Source organism: Gallus gallus, chromosome 8 (assembly GCF_016699485.2).
Source record: "Gallus gallus isolate bGalGal1 chromosome 8, bGalGal1.mat.broiler.GRCg7b, whole genome shotgun sequence".
Taxonomy (NCBI): Eukaryota; Metazoa; Chordata; class Aves; order Galliformes; family Phasianidae; genus Gallus; species Gallus gallus.
The window spans coordinates 10,408,231-10,425,576 of NC_052539.1; the positions used below are offsets into that span (position 1 = coordinate 10,408,231).

A 17,346-nucleotide genomic window follows, 5' to 3' on the forward strand; every position below is an offset into this window, starting at 1 on the left:
TCCAGCAGATGCTCAGACTAGGCAGAGTGCACATGCAACCTCTCCTGTGACACCAGGCACACTCAATAAATTCAGAGAGAGCTGTTTCTGCTGCAGAGCTGCAGCTTTCTGCCACACAAGGGCCTGCCAAAAGCCAAGGAAGAGCTGCTGTGTTCTCCTTCCTGACAGAAGAGTGGCGCTGTTTTTGTTAATTACAGCCAATTATATCACATCCTAAAATTGCTCACTGTCCGGGATGAGGCTGCTGAGAAGGCTGTGTGTGGCAGGAGCTTAAGGAGCCCTGACAGCACCCAGTGGGAAGCTGTCTCCAACTTGTGCAAGGGCAGCACTACAAGGAACCAAATGCAGGGCAACTCTGCAACAAGGCCTTGGGAAACCCAAGCAAGAGCAAAGCTGCAAGTGGAAATGCCACGGGGTGCTGCTTTCAGGCAGGGTGCTCCCTCCTCAATACACAGGCCACAGCAGGCCCAAGGAACACCAGCTCTGCTGTTTCCATTGCACTATCAAGCACCCCAAAACACAAGTGACCATTTGCAGAGATCTGGCCAACAGCAAACAAGATGTGAGGTGTGATTCCACCAGCAAGAGCAGAGAGGAGATGAATTCCTGATAACTTCAGCAGTGAAGGTGAGTCTTATTTTAAATGTTCACTAACAGTGATAAGAAAACTGCAGCTTTTTCTGCAGGAAAGCCACCCACTGGAAGGAAATAAGGTTGTGACTGGCCTGTCCATCCTTGTACCAGCTGATGGCAGCAGCAGGAACGGCATGTGCTTCACACTCCAGCGTAAGGCTGTGGTTGATTTTGATCTTCATCTCCTTAGGGGAGAGATCCATCCCTGGGACATCCCCTCTGTTAATAGTGGGTGGAACTGCACAGAAACAGGGGGAGGGAGAGAGACCTTCTTGAGGGATTGCCTTACGCAGCACTTCAAAATTAACTGGACAAAGGGAAAAGCCAGACAATAACTTGAGGAAAGCAAGTGCATTCCCCTTGTAATCTGCCTCTTCCCCACAGCTGAGCAAAGGCAGTTCAGCCACATTCAACATTTTTCAACATGGAAAGTTATCGGAGCCTTACCTAGCCACAGTGCTTTGTTACACTTGAGTTTGGCTTGAGTTCTACACAGCTCAGTGCACTGCAGGCATTATAAAGCACTTTAATGGAAACTAATATTTTCAGAAACATATGTTTGAACTAAAGTCCACACTCAGAGTAGGTGGTTAAAACTCAACATTTCCATTCCACTGAAACCTCAATGTTGCAAAATGTTGTTTCTTTCTGAATCAGAATGAACACAGAGCATTTCAAAATTCTTAACCAACCCTATATCCTGGTCTCAAAATATCTTTTAAATTGCTATAAATGCTTTCAAAGCATTTTCCATTTTTTTTTCATTGGGAAGTTTTAAATTCTCCCTAATGCTGACAGTATTGTAATAACTTACAGTTGGAATGGCATTGGCAGGGGGCTGGGTGGGGACGTTAGGTTGCTATATTGTCAGTTTTCAATTATGAACTCTCTTCTCATTATTCCAAGTCCAGGGGGGGCTTATTAAGAACTTCGTGTAATTAAAATAACAGTACAGTTACTGTAAGGGTGCAAATCAAACTCCAATTCAAGAGTTAGCAAATTCAAAGAGAGAGAGATGAGAAGCCATGCTTGACTGAACCTATAATGAGAACCTTGAGCATTAAAACATAGTATTAAGCACAGATGCCCAGATTACAAAGTGCTGTCAGGAAGGCTTGAATGGGAGAGCTTTTATGCATATACTAAAATCTCCTGCTTTACTTTACTCAAGGACGTTTTCTATTAGAATTTAGGGGTCCCCTCCCCATCTGTTTTTCTAAAACAGTTTCAGCATTCAGATTCTCTGCTCACACCTCCTATTGTGCTGCATTTGTCTGATTAACCATAACCATAATCATAACAAAAAACATCTCAAAAGAAACTGAAGTGCATTGTTTCTTAAACATTTTTCCCTGGATGTTGCACAGATTTTTGGCCCAAGAACAGTACTTCTAAAGGATACAACAGCTGCATTTTACAGTGCCTGTCCTAAAGCAATGTCAGAAACAAATGCAGTTGCTTGCTAAAATAACTAAGAGAAATTCTTTTGTACACCAGGACAGGTAACACAGTGAAAAGAATGCAAAAAGCAATTAACATTGGAAGCATTTCCTTACTGTAGACTTGCACTTCATAGTGTTTCATAGTTTCTCCAGCCTCATTTGTGGCTATGCAGGTATATCTCGCAGCGCTGTGCTTCTGAGCACTTAGAATCTGCAGGATTCGACCACCTGCCAAAAAAGATCACTCCTTAATAGCATCAAAGTTACATTCCTGCTGGCCTGGTTTTGCAGCATATTTCCAATCCTTTGGTCTCCATTCTGCTCTGCAATAAATTATGAGTGCATAATCTCCAGGAGAGCTTTGAATCACAACTCCTGTTGCATATGGGCTTTTGGAAAACTTGTTAATATCAGTTTTTCCAAAAAAAAACTTCTTGAAGATATTTAGACAGAAAGGAGTGACTTAGGATTGATTCTGCACTTCATTCACAGGAAAAGGAAAGCTGGCATTAGCACTGAGACAAAACAAGTGCAGACTGTTCAACAGAAAGTGTCTCTGAACTGCATTTCTGTTTCAGTGTAGCATTTCATACAACAGAGATTCATAATTTCCTCTAGAGAACAGATAAAAGCAACAGCCACAATGTGACAGTGTTAAAATGATCAGTCAGATTTAAGACTTCAGGTGACCTCTACATCACTGACATCCATCATCTGCCTTTCCATAGGATTTGTTTATTTGTGATTTAGATTGCCTGAATTCTCAGCGATGACTCACTATTTAATTTGGCTGCAGCTCTTTTCAGACTGCAACCCTAGTAATTGCCGCCTCATTCCTCACTATCAATACCAACACCACTCCTCCCCAAATGGCTGCAGTTAATAATGCTAAAATACTTGTTCATCTACATTACTTCCATATTTCAAGTCAAGATTTTTCCTTTGCTCCACATCCTAAGTGCAAGAGGTAACAATTACTCCACAAATTAGAAATGGCAAACTACTACCTACATGGAAAAAAATGTCACTTCATTCTTTTTCACTAGCTTTGTTGTTTTCCTTTCACTCCATCTAGTTTATTTCCACACTTAATTTTAAGTTATTTACATTCATTAGTAACTGCAATTAACTTGTTTGCCATCATTTACCTCTACATAACAACAGGATGAATACCTGAATACAAATAAAATATGAGTCAGTTAATTGTGAAGCACTTAAAGAATGGGATTGGAAGTGTAAAAACAGTACAGACATTGCACTTCATAGAAATGCATCCTTTGATTTATCAAAAAAGTTATGTGACAGTCAGTAAACAATAGAATTATGTTATTTATCAACAAGAACAAACAAAAATTACCTGGTAAAATGTGGATATTTCTGTTTGATTCTAAAAGACTACCATCTTTCAGCCAGGTTATTGTAGCTGGAGGATACGAATAAGCCTCACAAACAAGAGATGTTGGGCTGTTGAGGATAACAGTGACCTCTTCTGCACTTCCATGGCTATCTGCACCCACAATGGTTGGAGACACTAGGAACAACAAAATCATTAGCCAGAGGAAGGGTCCCTCTGAAAAGCCATTTTTCCGTTCAGTCTAGAGATCTGGCTTCTGCCTCAGGTAGCTGGAAGGCATTCCTAGCAGGTGCAGTGAGACCAAGGACCAGACAACATTAATCTGGTTTCATGTTTTGTCCTTAAGTCAATGGTCAGCCCATGTCAGTGGAATCTATGCAGCCCTAGCTCTTGTCAAACACAAGTCACCAGGAAGCCAGCCACTTCTTGCACAGCAGCTGGCAGTCACTTCCTGATGATCCTCTGAGCAGCAGAACTGGTAGGTATGTGCTCAGGAAATGAGGATGAGAAAAACGAAGTTGCTATTGTTTGCATGTGGTTATGCAATAACCGTCATGAAAGAAAGCAAACTGCAGATGGTTGCAGTTTTTACAAAAAGACAACTGAAAAGTACTCTTCATATACTCCTTCCTTGAAACACAGGAAGCCCATGGACAGTCCTGCTCACTCCGTACAAATTGCGTCCTGTTACAGCTCTGCATGTTCGGTTAAAAAATAGAACTGCTGTTTATATTGACCTATGGTTATTTATTACTTACTCAGCCATTAAACCTTAATCAGTCAGACAACTACTTTAATTAAAAGATTAAACAATCCGAAGGTGATTATTTTTTTCTGAAATTAATATTTTTTCTGCAAGAGCCAGTCTAGCTGTCTTACCAAGTACATTAAGAAAGTAACTTTTGCTTTTATCTCCAGCTGTATTGGATGCAACACATGTGTATCTCCCCGTGTCTGACACTTGAGCATTGGTGATTTGCAGGAAACGTCCACTAGACAGAAACCTGTGATCTTTGTCCTCCATTAGAGGCTGCCCATCCTTTATCCAGGTGATCTGTGGTACAGGATTCCCTTAATGGAGTAAAAAAAAAAGAAAAAAATTGCAAATATTAGATGCTGCATAGCTTCAAGGATATTCCAAGGTTTATGAATATCAGAAAAATACAGTTTTGAATGTGCTTTTAAAATATATTCTTTAGAGAGATGTTTTGGAATACATATTCTATAGCTCTTGAACCTCCTGAAGTAATATATACCTCCTCTTAAATTCTACAGGGCTTTAGAGAAGAAATGCACATCATCTCTTGTTTTCATTTAATGCAACCTTCACAACAAGATGTGTCTACTCCTGACACACACATAGGAAGGCTGAACCTGAAGTTTAGAAATTCCACTCAAGTGAAAATTGTACTCAAAACACCCTGGTCAGAACCAGTGAAAACTGAGACCATGGGATGAGTAAAAGTAATATTTTACCTATCAGTAAGTATAAATGTAAGTATAATTTTACCTATTACTTCACATGTTAAGGTAACACTATTCTTCTCTTTCACTTTCATATCTTCCTGCTTATTTTCATCCACAATCCCTGGAGGCACTGGAATCAGATAAGGAAACAACACCAGCAAGTATTATTTACAAACAATGTAAACACAGCAAAGGTTTATTCATGCTCTATGTGTCAGGGTATACTTTTCCTAAGGACACAAATCAACAAATGGCTCAGATCTACCAGAAGCAAGTCCAGATGTGAGACAGTGTAGAGTTGGCCTGATAGGACAACAGCTATACCTCTGTTCTGCACTCCTGAACATAATGGCCCATTAAGAGGACAAGAGAGGACCACAGATCCTGAATGGACTCACCTCACCGCCTCCTGTCTTGAGAGCTAGAGAGAGATTCAGGGTGCTGAGGTGTATTCCTGTATTTCTGAGTACAGTCAGCAGGGCAGTGGTGATGAATATTTGTACTGCAAGTGAGGCTAGGTTTGATTTTATGCACCAGATGGTTTTATACGTTTGCAAGCAAATTCCTTTTCTCACATTAAGCAGCAAGTGATTCATTTGCGCAAAACAATGTGCTTAAGTTTAAGAATTGTTTGTTTCTCAATATTAATTGAAAGCATTCATCTAGAACTCTAGGGAAATAATTGATTAAAAAAAGAATTGGACAGAAAAAGCTTGTCTGCTCACACATCACATGTTTTTTTACTTGCCAGCATGCTCAAAACAATACATCAGATTAACAACAAGTGGACGAATAAAGGCATAAATATGTTTGATTCAAATACAGCTGCCACACAGTCAGCTGAACACATTACATGGTTCTAAAGGCATCTTGCTGCAGTTTAAATCATGCTTCTCTGAGAAAATAAAAGATAAAACCATATAATAAAAATACCTACCCACATGCTAAACAGCTGTGTAAAAGAAAACTCTTACTGTATGACTGACCACTTGGTGACATGCTTCCAAAGAATCCTGGTCACTAGGACTACGTGGACTAACGTGTTACTGGATGAGCGCGTCATTCTATCAGTGTGCTGGCAAGGAGTCTCTCAGACCTACACACCTTCAGATCAACTATTTCTTTCAAAGTAGAGGCATTTGTAGATTCAAGACAAGTAGGATGGCACCATAAATGAAGTGGAGATGAAGTGCTATGCAATGAAAAGGAGACCTGTAATTCTAAGAAAGCAACGCAATCTCCAAGAGATTTTGGAAAGCTTTTTAACAAAACTGCTGGACTACACAGACAGACAGTACTCCTAAATAATCCTAAAAAGTGCAAACTTTTAGCCTAGATAGAAGGCCTATTAAGAAAGGAAGTAAAATGCATTCAATGCATCGTGACCTACCAGTAACCTGGAAGTAAAGGTTTTGATAAATAAGAATCACTATAATATGCAAATTCATTCCCAGCAGTGAAAAACAATATGATACATCAAATCTTCCTGGCTAGAAGTTGGTTTCTGAAGAGGACACTTGGTGAGAGTAGCAGTAGCAGAACACTGCATGCAGGAAGATGTGGCCAGTAGTGGCACTCTTATCAACTCGTGATGCAGTTCTGACCAAATTCCCTGCTGTGACTGTATAAACAATGCAATGCAGACTTGGATAAGTATTCTAATGCTCAAACACAACAAGACAAAGATACACCAATGGGTGGAGGAATTAGATGGGAGAAAAATATAATCTAAAATCATAAAGGTCAGGATATAAGTCTGGCGATAAGTTATTATTCATAAATAAACAGAGCAATTCATCACTTTGGCCCCACAATAATACAGGAGGTTGACAGCATATTAATTTCAGATTCAGACAAGGTCACAGCAAATGTTCTGCAAATATAGAAGTATGAGGCTAATTACACCAACCTTGCCTGAAAACTGTCTGGTCTGTTGCACTTCCTACCCTAATTCAGACAACACTGGGACATCTCTGTATGGCTCTTATTTACAGGGAGCTGGTGAATATTTTGTGTTGCCATCAGGCCACATTCCTGTAACTTTCCTCTAGAAAGACAAATTTGGGGGGGAGAGAGGGAGGGGAGGGAAGAGGAGATTGAACAGTGGAATTTTTCACTTAGCCCACTTGAAATCACCTTCACAGAGCATTTTTCTTCAAGGCAAACAAAGCCTATACAAAATTCATGCAAGAGAAATTCCCAGAACCTTCATGAACACCCTGCTACTAAAACACTCCAAAGAAAACAGTTCAACAATGAATGCTTTTCAGTGCTTACCCATCTCTTCCATGCTACCAGACTTACATTTCCATGAGCTCATGCAATAAACATCAACTGACATGAATGTAAATTATCATATACAGAAGGCAAGAGAAACTAGTAACACTCAGCACCTTGGAGAAAAAACTTCAGGCAAATTATATACAATAATGCCACAAGACACTTTCTATCAGTCCTGGTAATTGTTGATAGAAATAATAAATAGCTACTAAACCAAAGAGAGCTTTTCTGGGGGAAAAATTAAAAAGTAAGTAATGTGACGCAATTAGACATTAGAGGTTCTGAACAGCCATCTAAAATGCCTACTGAGCTTCCACAACGGGCTAGGATCACCTACTATACTTATCTTACGTGCTTTACAATACCAATCAGAAATCTGTTTTCCAAGATTCCAGATCCAGCATTCAATTTCCCTGCAGGTCCTGGATTTTCCTTCACATCTCTGTTGCAACAGATTACTGCCATCACACAACTCAGCTGTACTCTTTATATTCAGTGCTGTGTAATAGTGCTGGTCTTAATTCGTGCATATTATAACATGTGGTTGCACCCTTCTGCTTTTAAGCATGAGGTACAAGAAATTCACAGATTTAGTTTAATGTGGCTATCATGGGCTGTAGCTTTCTTTTGACTTTAAACCAGCTTAAGGTTTAGGTTGGATGTCATGTGGAAATTCTTTATAGAGAGAGTGGTGAGGTGCTGGAACAGGCTGCCCAGAGAGGCTGTGGACACCCCACCTCTGGAGGTGTTCAAGACCAGGTTGGATGGGGTCCTGGGCAGCCTGATCTAGTACCAGATATGGAGGTTGGTGGCCCTGCCTGTGGCAGGGGGGTTGGAGATTCATGATCTTTGGGGTCCCTTCCAACCCAAGCCATTCTGTGATTCTATGATTCGTGTCATCTTCCTTTCAGTAGAGTGGTGAACCAGCAGGGAACTGACCTGGCTGAGAACAAATCTGACCAGGAAGAAAAACAGAAAACTCACTTTTCCTATAGTGCAATTCACTTTGTTTATTCCATCCAAGGGATAGTGAAACTACGAGCAACAAGAACCTGAAGAGAAGGTGGGAGTCTGGCTGCCATTATCCCCCAGACTTTGATCAGACTGAAATAGCAACCTAACTGAAGCCAGAGGTACAGTGACATAGCACCTTGTCAGAAAAGAAGCAACAAACCACCAAAACATACATAGCTTCCAGTCATTCTTAATTATGTCTAAATTTTAAGAACAACTTAAAATTTTTAAATATATAGCAAATCCAGGCATAGAAACAACTTAACTTTATAACCTCATATTCGGATCACATTATTAGATGCACTTTTTTCCCCCTAGCGGTATATGCTTTGGCATACAATTTTTTAAAACACTAGCAAAGTATACAGGACATTTTCTTACTACTTCTTCTTCTTCTGTAGCAAAACTATCACGTTCTTACCTAGAACAGAAAGATAAAAATCCTTCCTCGCTTCTCCTGCAGCGTTGGTCACCACACATGTATAGTGCCCTTCATCTGATACAGTCGTATGTGTCAAACGAAGCGTTCTACCCCCTGAAGCCAAAAATACACAATTATTAAAGCCCTGCAATGCACTACCCAATACATTCCCCAGCTGTCTACGCTACTTCCAATTTTTATGTTTTGGTAAAACGTACAAGCGTATTCTCCTCTTTTTTAATGTGCTTAGTTTTGTTGAACAAACAGTAAGAGAAACTGACTGACCTTCCTCCTGCTCCTTTCATTTCTGTGTATCTGCTTCAATCCTCAGTATTTGTAGATTTGCATTCAACATTCATAACACTATTTTTTCTATTCAGTAACTTCCAAATTACTTTGATATATCCCTTCTTTTTTTTCCTTTTTTTTAATGTTCAAGTGAACTTTGATGCATTCAGACGTCTGTCAAGAATTTATGCAGGAAGTCAACAGACCAACTTGGTATCACTGAAAACTCTGAGACACATTTACAGAGATCATGCAGAGAAAATCCAACCTGCTATAGACAGGTCCCTCAGACTGCACATAAATATGTCAGGGGTGTGCATTAAACTCTTCAGATTCGTGCATAATCTTTGGATACAGCAGGCAGACTGTGTTTGCAGAATGGAGGATTTGTGCTCATACTTCTGTACAGAAAACTGTCACAAAATCCACTGTCGAAAGCAGGACTTTCACTTACGTATTTTACTGTACCGAGAATCCAGGTGACTACAGAGGAAAAATAATTAAGCAGAGAGAGGGTACACACAAAAATAAAGCTATTTTATAAACACATACATATAATTTTTAAGTATGTTTGATCAGAGGACCAAGAACATTGACCTAGAAGAGTAACTTCTCTTTGCTTCTTTTTTTGGCAGAGGAACAGCAAAACAAGCATCAACGAGCATTTAAGTGTAAAAACAAATGTAGTGGCCAACCTTCAGCCTTTTCCAGTCTCTCATCAACTGCTCTCAAATCAGCAATCATTACCACACAGGACATCACATCTGAACTGTGCAGCTCCTGTCTGCAGACGTCTACAGGATCTCATAGTCAGGATGTATTCCAGAAATTTACATTCCTGACCTTGTGCTTTGAAGGAAGAAACTGCTTAACCTGGTTGGTGGATGTGTGTCCACTCAAGAAATCACACTTGCTGGAGGGAGTATTGTGCAACTGAGGAAGGATTTCTCTTGCACTCTTATTTCACACTGATCCCTTTTCCCATGCACACCCTAAACAAAGCCACGTAAGATGCAACACAAAGAAGATACCTGTCTGCTTTTTCAGACACTTGCACACGCAGAGCTCCAGTGCTGAGGCAGGATACGATTCTCCACATTTGACTACAATTTAATAAAAGTGTCTCTCCTTCCTAAAGCTACCTCTGCAAGAATTGCAGATGTGGTGGCATAGTTAAACTTTTTCTTTTTTTTTCCTAAAGGAACTACATGAAGCATCTTCAAAAGCAAACACCTGCATAGTATCTCAATTAACAGACTAACAGTTGACAGCAGTGTGTCCACACATTCAAATCATCTACAATGCCATGTATTTTTTCAATCAACAGAACTGAAATCTTACTTTGCCAGAGTATTTTACCTCTCAGCATTAGTCGAAGAGGTTTTTTTTGTGTTTTTTTTTTTTTTTACCACTGTACAAACACAAACACAGTCTCAAATGCCATGTTGGTCCCAGCTCACTACCACAAGATGTAGTTTTCTGAAGAATTATACAAAAGCACAAAGTTTGCTGGAAAACAAAGCACCAAGTTCTGGTCAGTTTCACACTACAGCTAACATTCAGAGACGATAACATTTTTTTTATCTCATTCGTCCTGACTCTGAAGTCTGGGTGGTGATACTAGTGGGGGCGTAGAAAACAACAGGCAGAATAGGGACACTCAAGTCCAGAAGACATTATTTTTGTTGATGGCAACTGTGTGCCAAAAGGAATGAATACCAACTCAAATGGCCAGGTCTGTACAGCACAATTATCACCCACCCCTTTCTCCATGTGTTAGAATTAAAAAAGCAGAAAATGGGACTACCTGCAATGTCAAAAGCTACAGTGATGGAAAAAAATGCTGACAAATTCCAGCTTTAAATTCAGTCTTAGTTGAGCTTGTACGTACCTTTTACTTTCTTTACCTCTCTGATAGTTTTCTCATGCTCATGCTATAGGATGGTTTGGTAGCTACAGTGGAGTATTAGAAACAGCGATTTCTAGCTGTGAGTGGCACATCCAAAACCAAAGAATCATTCCAGTTGTTGTCCATACATCTCAGTTGTACACAAATACTTAATTACTTCTATACAGTCCATAAAGCTGAGCCCAGGACACAAAATGTTAATGTAAAATTTATTGCTTGCTTGGTACACATCTTCCATTTGTAATCTCACGTACTGCTAACTCCATTTCCTACTGTAAACATAAAGCTCTAACAAAACTGCAGCTGCCAGTCCAGTACTCTTACTTCCCTACAGTTCTGCCAAAAATGATGGTTTACAGGAACAGGTACAAAGGCCTTCCTGTTTCAGATACTTCTTGCCAACTGCTACTTGTCATAAAAGGCATCGGTACTAGTTCTTTGTAGGTGAAGCTGGCTTAAAAAACTAGATCCCTATGAATCATATCTGTTTTCCCCACTGCGAATGCTAAGTTTCTCCGCAAGATGTCGTTATCTGACACATTTCTGGAAATACACACTGGACTGACATACAGTAACAGCCAGAAATATGGCTTAATTCCACGATGCAGACCAGTTACCACATTTTCAGCTCACTTGTGTAAGATTTGGTAACATCTTTCCTAGTGTACTTTAGCTATTTACCAGGTGCTGCAACCAATTTGGATTACTAAGTCAAACTTTCTTGTGTGTGGAATGTTCACACCATGGAAGGGCCTTCACTACACTCCCTTATTAAAAAAAATAGCTACAGCTTTAAATGCGCTGTACCTGAGAGGATTTGCACTGAGGTGTTGGAAGTGACAGGCCATCCATTCTTGAGCCACATTACTGATGGCAAGGGGATTCCTGAAGCCTCACAAACCAGAGAGATGGGATTCTTCTCCACAGTGCTGATGTTCTCAGGCAACTGAAGGTCACCAGCAATATCTGGGGGAACTGTGGAAAAAGAGGAAAGAAAAGTCACACTCCAAAACAAATGAAAGTTAATTTTTCTCTCAAAATATTCTGACAACCAAATAAAGATAAGCTTGGCAAGTGAGGAGCTACAAAACTGTTAAACTTATGAGTATTTTTTTCTGTGCAACTATGTGGAAAAAATAAAATTTAATTCCATGAGTATCACTACCTTCATTTAATGCCTTAAGATCCCTAGCAAATAACAATTTATAGTAGTCCTATCCATTATACATTAAGTACGATTTCCAGTACTGAATGAAGCACTATGTTAACACTAATGAAACACTAATGTTAAGACTGACAGAATTATTTTGCTAATGGAAAGAACAATTCCTCTACTAAAATAACTACCTCAAATTTGTTTTTAGATTTTCTCTGCTAGGAGTAAAAGTAATTTCAGTTCCGTAGATCATTCGTTAAAACAAAAAAACCTGGGCTTAAGAATTGAACATCATCTAGACTAAGCAGCCTGAGAAGATCTAAAGTTTCTTTTTACTGTCCAGAACTTTGATAATACAGTACAGCAAATAAAGTAAAACAAAATTATTTGGGTAATTCACTTTGGCCTCTTGTTTTCAATAATGATAAATTCATATGTTTATTTTCATCCTATACTGTGTTTTATACTCTCCCAAACCATTCCCGATTGTTGTACAAGCTTTCCCACTTCAGTGCAAGATATCAGACATAAAATTACTTTACAGATAAAACTGGAAGTCTCTGTGAGACGATGGGATTTGCAGAGGAACCTGCAGCTAAATTCCTGTAAATTGCTGTCCTGGTTCATTCGCACAGTAACTCCTGAATGCCTCTTTCTTTCTTGGATCTACCCTTTCTAAACACAAATATTCAGTGTTCAATGAAGCACTAAAAATCATATGCAAAAGAAGCGCCATTCTCAGTTAGAATGGCTCTAATGGGGCATGATTTTCTAATCAATCCAATTAAGTCAAATTACCAAAATGAATTATAGTTGGAGGTACCATCTTAAATCCTTCCAATAGCACAAAACAAGAAAATCTGATGATTAGAAACTTGAGATATGGGCTATGCTCACATAACTGTCCTCTGGTGGGGGCCACAAATGTGGCATTCTTGGTTAAACCCTAACTTCTCCTCCTATAACAGAATCCGAAAGAACACTTCCTTATCACAAAATTGGACCTAACATCACACAAAACTATACTGTATCCTGATTTTCTATTCTTGGGAGATGAAGCTGCTGGGGGGATGCATTGGTATTGGTATTAACAGAGACAGAAATAAGATTTTATAATGTTCAGGAACAACAAAATTGGATATGAATTTTTGTGATACACCTGCAGATTGAAGTGTGCTATGTATAAAGCTTACAATAAATAGAGTCACCATGTTTGAATACACAAGTATTTATTGGATATCCTCAGGTGAACTTAAAGGCCTGCTTTGTTTCTGTTACACGTGCCCCACGTTTTGCATACTCACCATGAACATTTAAATCATATTTTCTGTCATACAGCCCTGCCACATTGGCAGCAACACAGACATAGTGACCCGTGTCTGACACCTGGATATTTCTCAGTAGAAGAAAGTGCCCATCATGAAGTACTGCTACGTCCCTTCCACTGACCAGTGGACGGCCATCCTTCATCCATGTTACTGCTGGCTCTGGAATACCCTGAGCTTTGCATTCTAGGGAAATTTCACTTCCCTGGGCGGCAACTACTTCTGATGGGTAGCTACCACTGTCCAGTATCACTGGGCGAGCTACAAAAGGAAGAGAAACACACATCAGCACCTTCACCTGCTTCTGAACAGAAAAATAATCAAGCTTGCCAGATCACTGTTTTAGCTGAGACAGTTACTGTGGGTCACTGCTGTCAACTCTGTTAACAACACTGCAAATACATAACAATTTCCCCAGGGCCCAGAAAACACAACCAACCTTCCCTTTCCCCACCACACAAAGAAAAAATGTTTTTAAAAATGTAGCTTACAGACAATTTTAAAAATACAACCAAATAGTAAAGAGTATTCAAAATTCTGTCAACCCCTACAGATTTTTGAAGATTTTCTTTCACGTAGGATTCAAAAGGTTTAGAAATAGCTCACTTTAATCCTAAACAAAATACTAAATTAGCAGTAAAACTGGAAAATTTCAACTACTTCAACTAGTTGTCATCACTAATATAGTTCAGTGACAGGAAACACTGCACTACTCACAGCGTGCTATATCCTGTAGTCACCTGTGGCAGGCAGTTTCTCGGTAAATCCAAACTGACAAAATTACAATTACAAATCTCCTCTGAGTACCCTGGAATCGTCCTGGATTAAACATTTTACAGCTTAACCTCACTGTACAGATAACACTTACATAACATGTTCATTCTGAACACAATACTTCATGGTAACTTACTGTACACTTGCAAGCTGTATTCTTTCTTTGCGCTTCCAGCTACATTTGAAGCAATACAAATATAAGATGCAGCATCAGACATTTCGGCAACTGAAATCTGCAGCTGCCTGCCTCCAGATAATATCCGTACCCTTCCTGACTGGTCGGCCACAAGTGGTGAGCCTGGAAGAGATATTCTTTCAGACAAAAACACAGAGAATGGCAATGAGCCTGCTCAGGTGGTGTGAATTCCAATGGCTTATTTAACAGTCACTGAGCTGCACAATTTCCATTTTAGAATTGCTACAACAGAGTTTTCCTAGACATCAGGAGCTTTGTGCAAGCAGATTCTGAGGACTTCTCATATTAATTGCTGACTCAACATAGAGCAATTTTAGCTAAAACACAGTAATTCTCTTCATGCTCACACACATCCAAAATGTCCTGGACGTTTCCACAAATTCATTATTTTCAATAAGACCAGACTTCCTGTCTGAGTATGATCATCTCAGCCAGGCCATTCAATATAACACACTTTGGATACATGATGCACACCTGGCCACCTGCATACTGTGTGTCATGTGTGCAGATACTTCCACCCAGGAAATGCTGAGCAGAACTGGAATGGTTACAGCTCATCAAAATTATGAGACCTTCTCTGAGCAGACTTTTAAATCTTTAAGAACTCAGGCTTGGCATCTATTATCATCTTTGTAAACTGCAGGGAAATTTTTGTGACAGAAAGAGTACATCTCCCACGAGTACATTACTCATAAAAGCTGAATTTTCATTTCCCACTATTTCCCTATGGAAATGTGCAAAGGTGATGAAAAATCTGACTCCTGAGTAACATCCAAAATTACACTACATTCTAGACTTTCAAACAGGTTCAAATTTGTTTTCAACCATTTAAGTGTACCTCCTTCAGCACTGCAGTACATTGTTCAATCTGATAGTGTGCTTTACAGGCTGCCAAGAGGCAGGGTGAGGCAGGGTATAGAAGACACTGATACTTCTCATTTTCTCTGAAAAATGTTTGCAGAAAAAAAATTTAAATCTGCTCTTTCTACAAGACGTAATTAATAAAGGAGGGTGCACACAACACTGAACCATGCCTTCAGACAGATAGGTAAAGCAGATTAATAACAAAAAAATTACCGTACTAGAAGAATTCAACACCTTATTTTATCTACTACTCTGTCTCCAACAGTGTCCATGCTTAAAAGAAGGTGCTAAAAATGCCTACATTTTTCTACTGTTTTGTATAAACTCTTTGTTAATGATTAGTTCTAACCCTACAGCAAAAAGGTATGCAGACTACTCTTAAATATTAAGATGAGATGGGAGAAAGGTTCAGTAAACCCCCAAAGCAACTACTACACTAACTGCATTTTCATCACTTGGCAGTGTGCCATGGCTGCAAATTTCAAGAGAGATTTAGAAGATATGTTTATGTTACACAGCAGAACACAAGCTCAGCTCTAACCCACAATACTGCACCGTGATGCACAGCCAGGCCTGCTGGGATACTTAAGTAAGACCTGATGCTTTCCCACTGCACTATACAGAACCTGAGTGTACTGAGAGAGATTAAGTGCCTCATCAGTGTGTATGAACTGCCCAGTGTTAAGTCAGCTAAGACATCTCTGCACTGCACCCCCCTTGCACAACTTTAGGAATAATGACACCTAAGCCAAGCAGAGGTGATTAGAGAGAATGGCATAATCCACCACTGTAGTTTTCTACTCAATATCAGAACACACCATCTAAAATATTCACAGGGTCAAAATCAAAATTATCATATTTGCTTTATTAAAAAAGACAGCAGATGGTCACTCACCACTCTTTTTCCAGGTAAGACTAGGTGGTGGGATGCCAGTAGACTCACATATCAAGCTTATCAGGCTCCCTTCAATTACTGTCAGCTGAGAGGTGTCATCTGAACCATAAATACTTGGTGGAACTGAAAAGAAATGCCAAATATCATTTGTAGCAAAATGGTATCAGCCAACAGTATAACCAAACTGATCTTCAGGCAAATCTCTCCCATTATGCTCTGAAGGAATTATAAGGGTTGCTTTCTCCTGCTGGCAGTGCAAACCAGACCCTGGGCAGGGAATAATATACTTAAGAATAACTGCATCAATCATTCCTGCCCCTGAGCTCCAGTACAGGAACAGGATCTATTTCTGGCTGGCTTTAAGTAACTTTTAAAATTGAGACATAGCTTTTCCCTCATATTTCTCCTGCAGCAACATGCTGGCTGCCACCTACAACACAAAGGACCACACCCCTTCAGATGCCCCACTACAGCAGAGTGCCAGCTTTGTTAACAGCTCTGTGACTGTAAGCCAGCTGCAGACAAAATGGACCACTGTTTTCAAGGTGATTCTCAGCGTCTTAAAGAACTTTGGATCAATCAGTAGGAAAGGGATAACTGCCCTCTTGAAATGGGGAAATGATTTTCTTTAGATGAAAATAATGTAGGTAATACTTGAAAAGAGACCAAGAAAAGCAGATGAGAATGCAGGCTGAAAATGGAGTGAGAAATTGTCCAGCATATTTAAAATGCACACGATAGCAGGCAGCTTCTCCTTCTGACACTTCAGACTTGTTTAGCAGCAAACAGATGTATTTGTTTCAGAATGACTGGCTGCAAAGAGCATTATTGGTCTGGACTGGTTACAATCTTTTATTTGTTCTGCTTCAGGTCACAAGTTTTGTGCCACTCTCTTAGGAGTCACGGCTTACATTTCATAGAATCATAGAATCCTTAGAGTTGGAAGAGACCTTTAAAGGTCATCCAGTCCAAATCCCCTGCAATGAACAGGGACATCCACAGCTTAATCAGGTGTTCAGAGCCTGGTCTAGCCTGGCCTTGAAAGTCTCCAGGCACTGAGCTTCCACCACATCTCCGGGCAACCTGTGCCAGTGCCTCACCATCCTTACTAAAAAAGACTTTTCCCTTATATCAAACCTAAATCTCCTCTCTTCTAGTTTGAAACCATTTCCCCTTGTCCTTTCACCACAGATCCTGCTAAAGATTCTATTCCCTTCTTTCTTTAGTATCCCCTTTATATACTGAAATTTAACACAAAGGCTGTTTCTTCTAGTCTCTGGAACCAGTTAGCCCTCAGGATCTCACCAGTCCTCAGACAGATACACTTC

At 39.7% G+C, this 17,346-nt stretch overlaps 1 protein-coding gene across 28 annotated transcripts in view; it reads right to left on the reverse strand.

The window, feature by feature from the left end:
* Nucleotides 1-17,346, reverse strand: part of HMCN1 (hemicentin 1) — a 281,366-nt gene that overhangs the window by 61,647 nt on the left and 202,373 nt on the right. For all 28 annotated transcript variants that reach the window (XR_003076395.3, XR_005861916.2, XM_046944923.1 and 25 more), the window contains 10 exons: nt 16,019-16,141; nt 14,200-14,361; nt 13,269-13,550; nt 11,616-11,783; nt 8,612-8,725; nt 4,940-5,026; nt 4,309-4,500; nt 3,433-3,606; nt 2,190-2,303; nt 726-871 (listed from right to left, as the gene is read on the reverse strand). Coding sequence is in view for 26 of the 28 variants with exons in the window: in XM_046944923.1 (XP_046800879.1) it covers nt 726-871; nt 2,190-2,303; nt 3,433-3,606; nt 4,309-4,500; nt 4,940-5,026; nt 8,612-8,725; nt 11,616-11,783; nt 13,269-13,550; nt 14,200-14,361; nt 16,019-16,141 (1,562 nt within the window). In the remaining 2 variants the exon portion in view is untranslated. The remainder of the gene's footprint in view (nt 1-725; nt 872-2,189; nt 2,304-3,432; nt 3,607-4,308; nt 4,501-4,939; nt 5,027-8,611; nt 8,726-11,615; nt 11,784-13,268; nt 13,551-14,199; nt 14,362-16,018; nt 16,142-17,346) is intronic.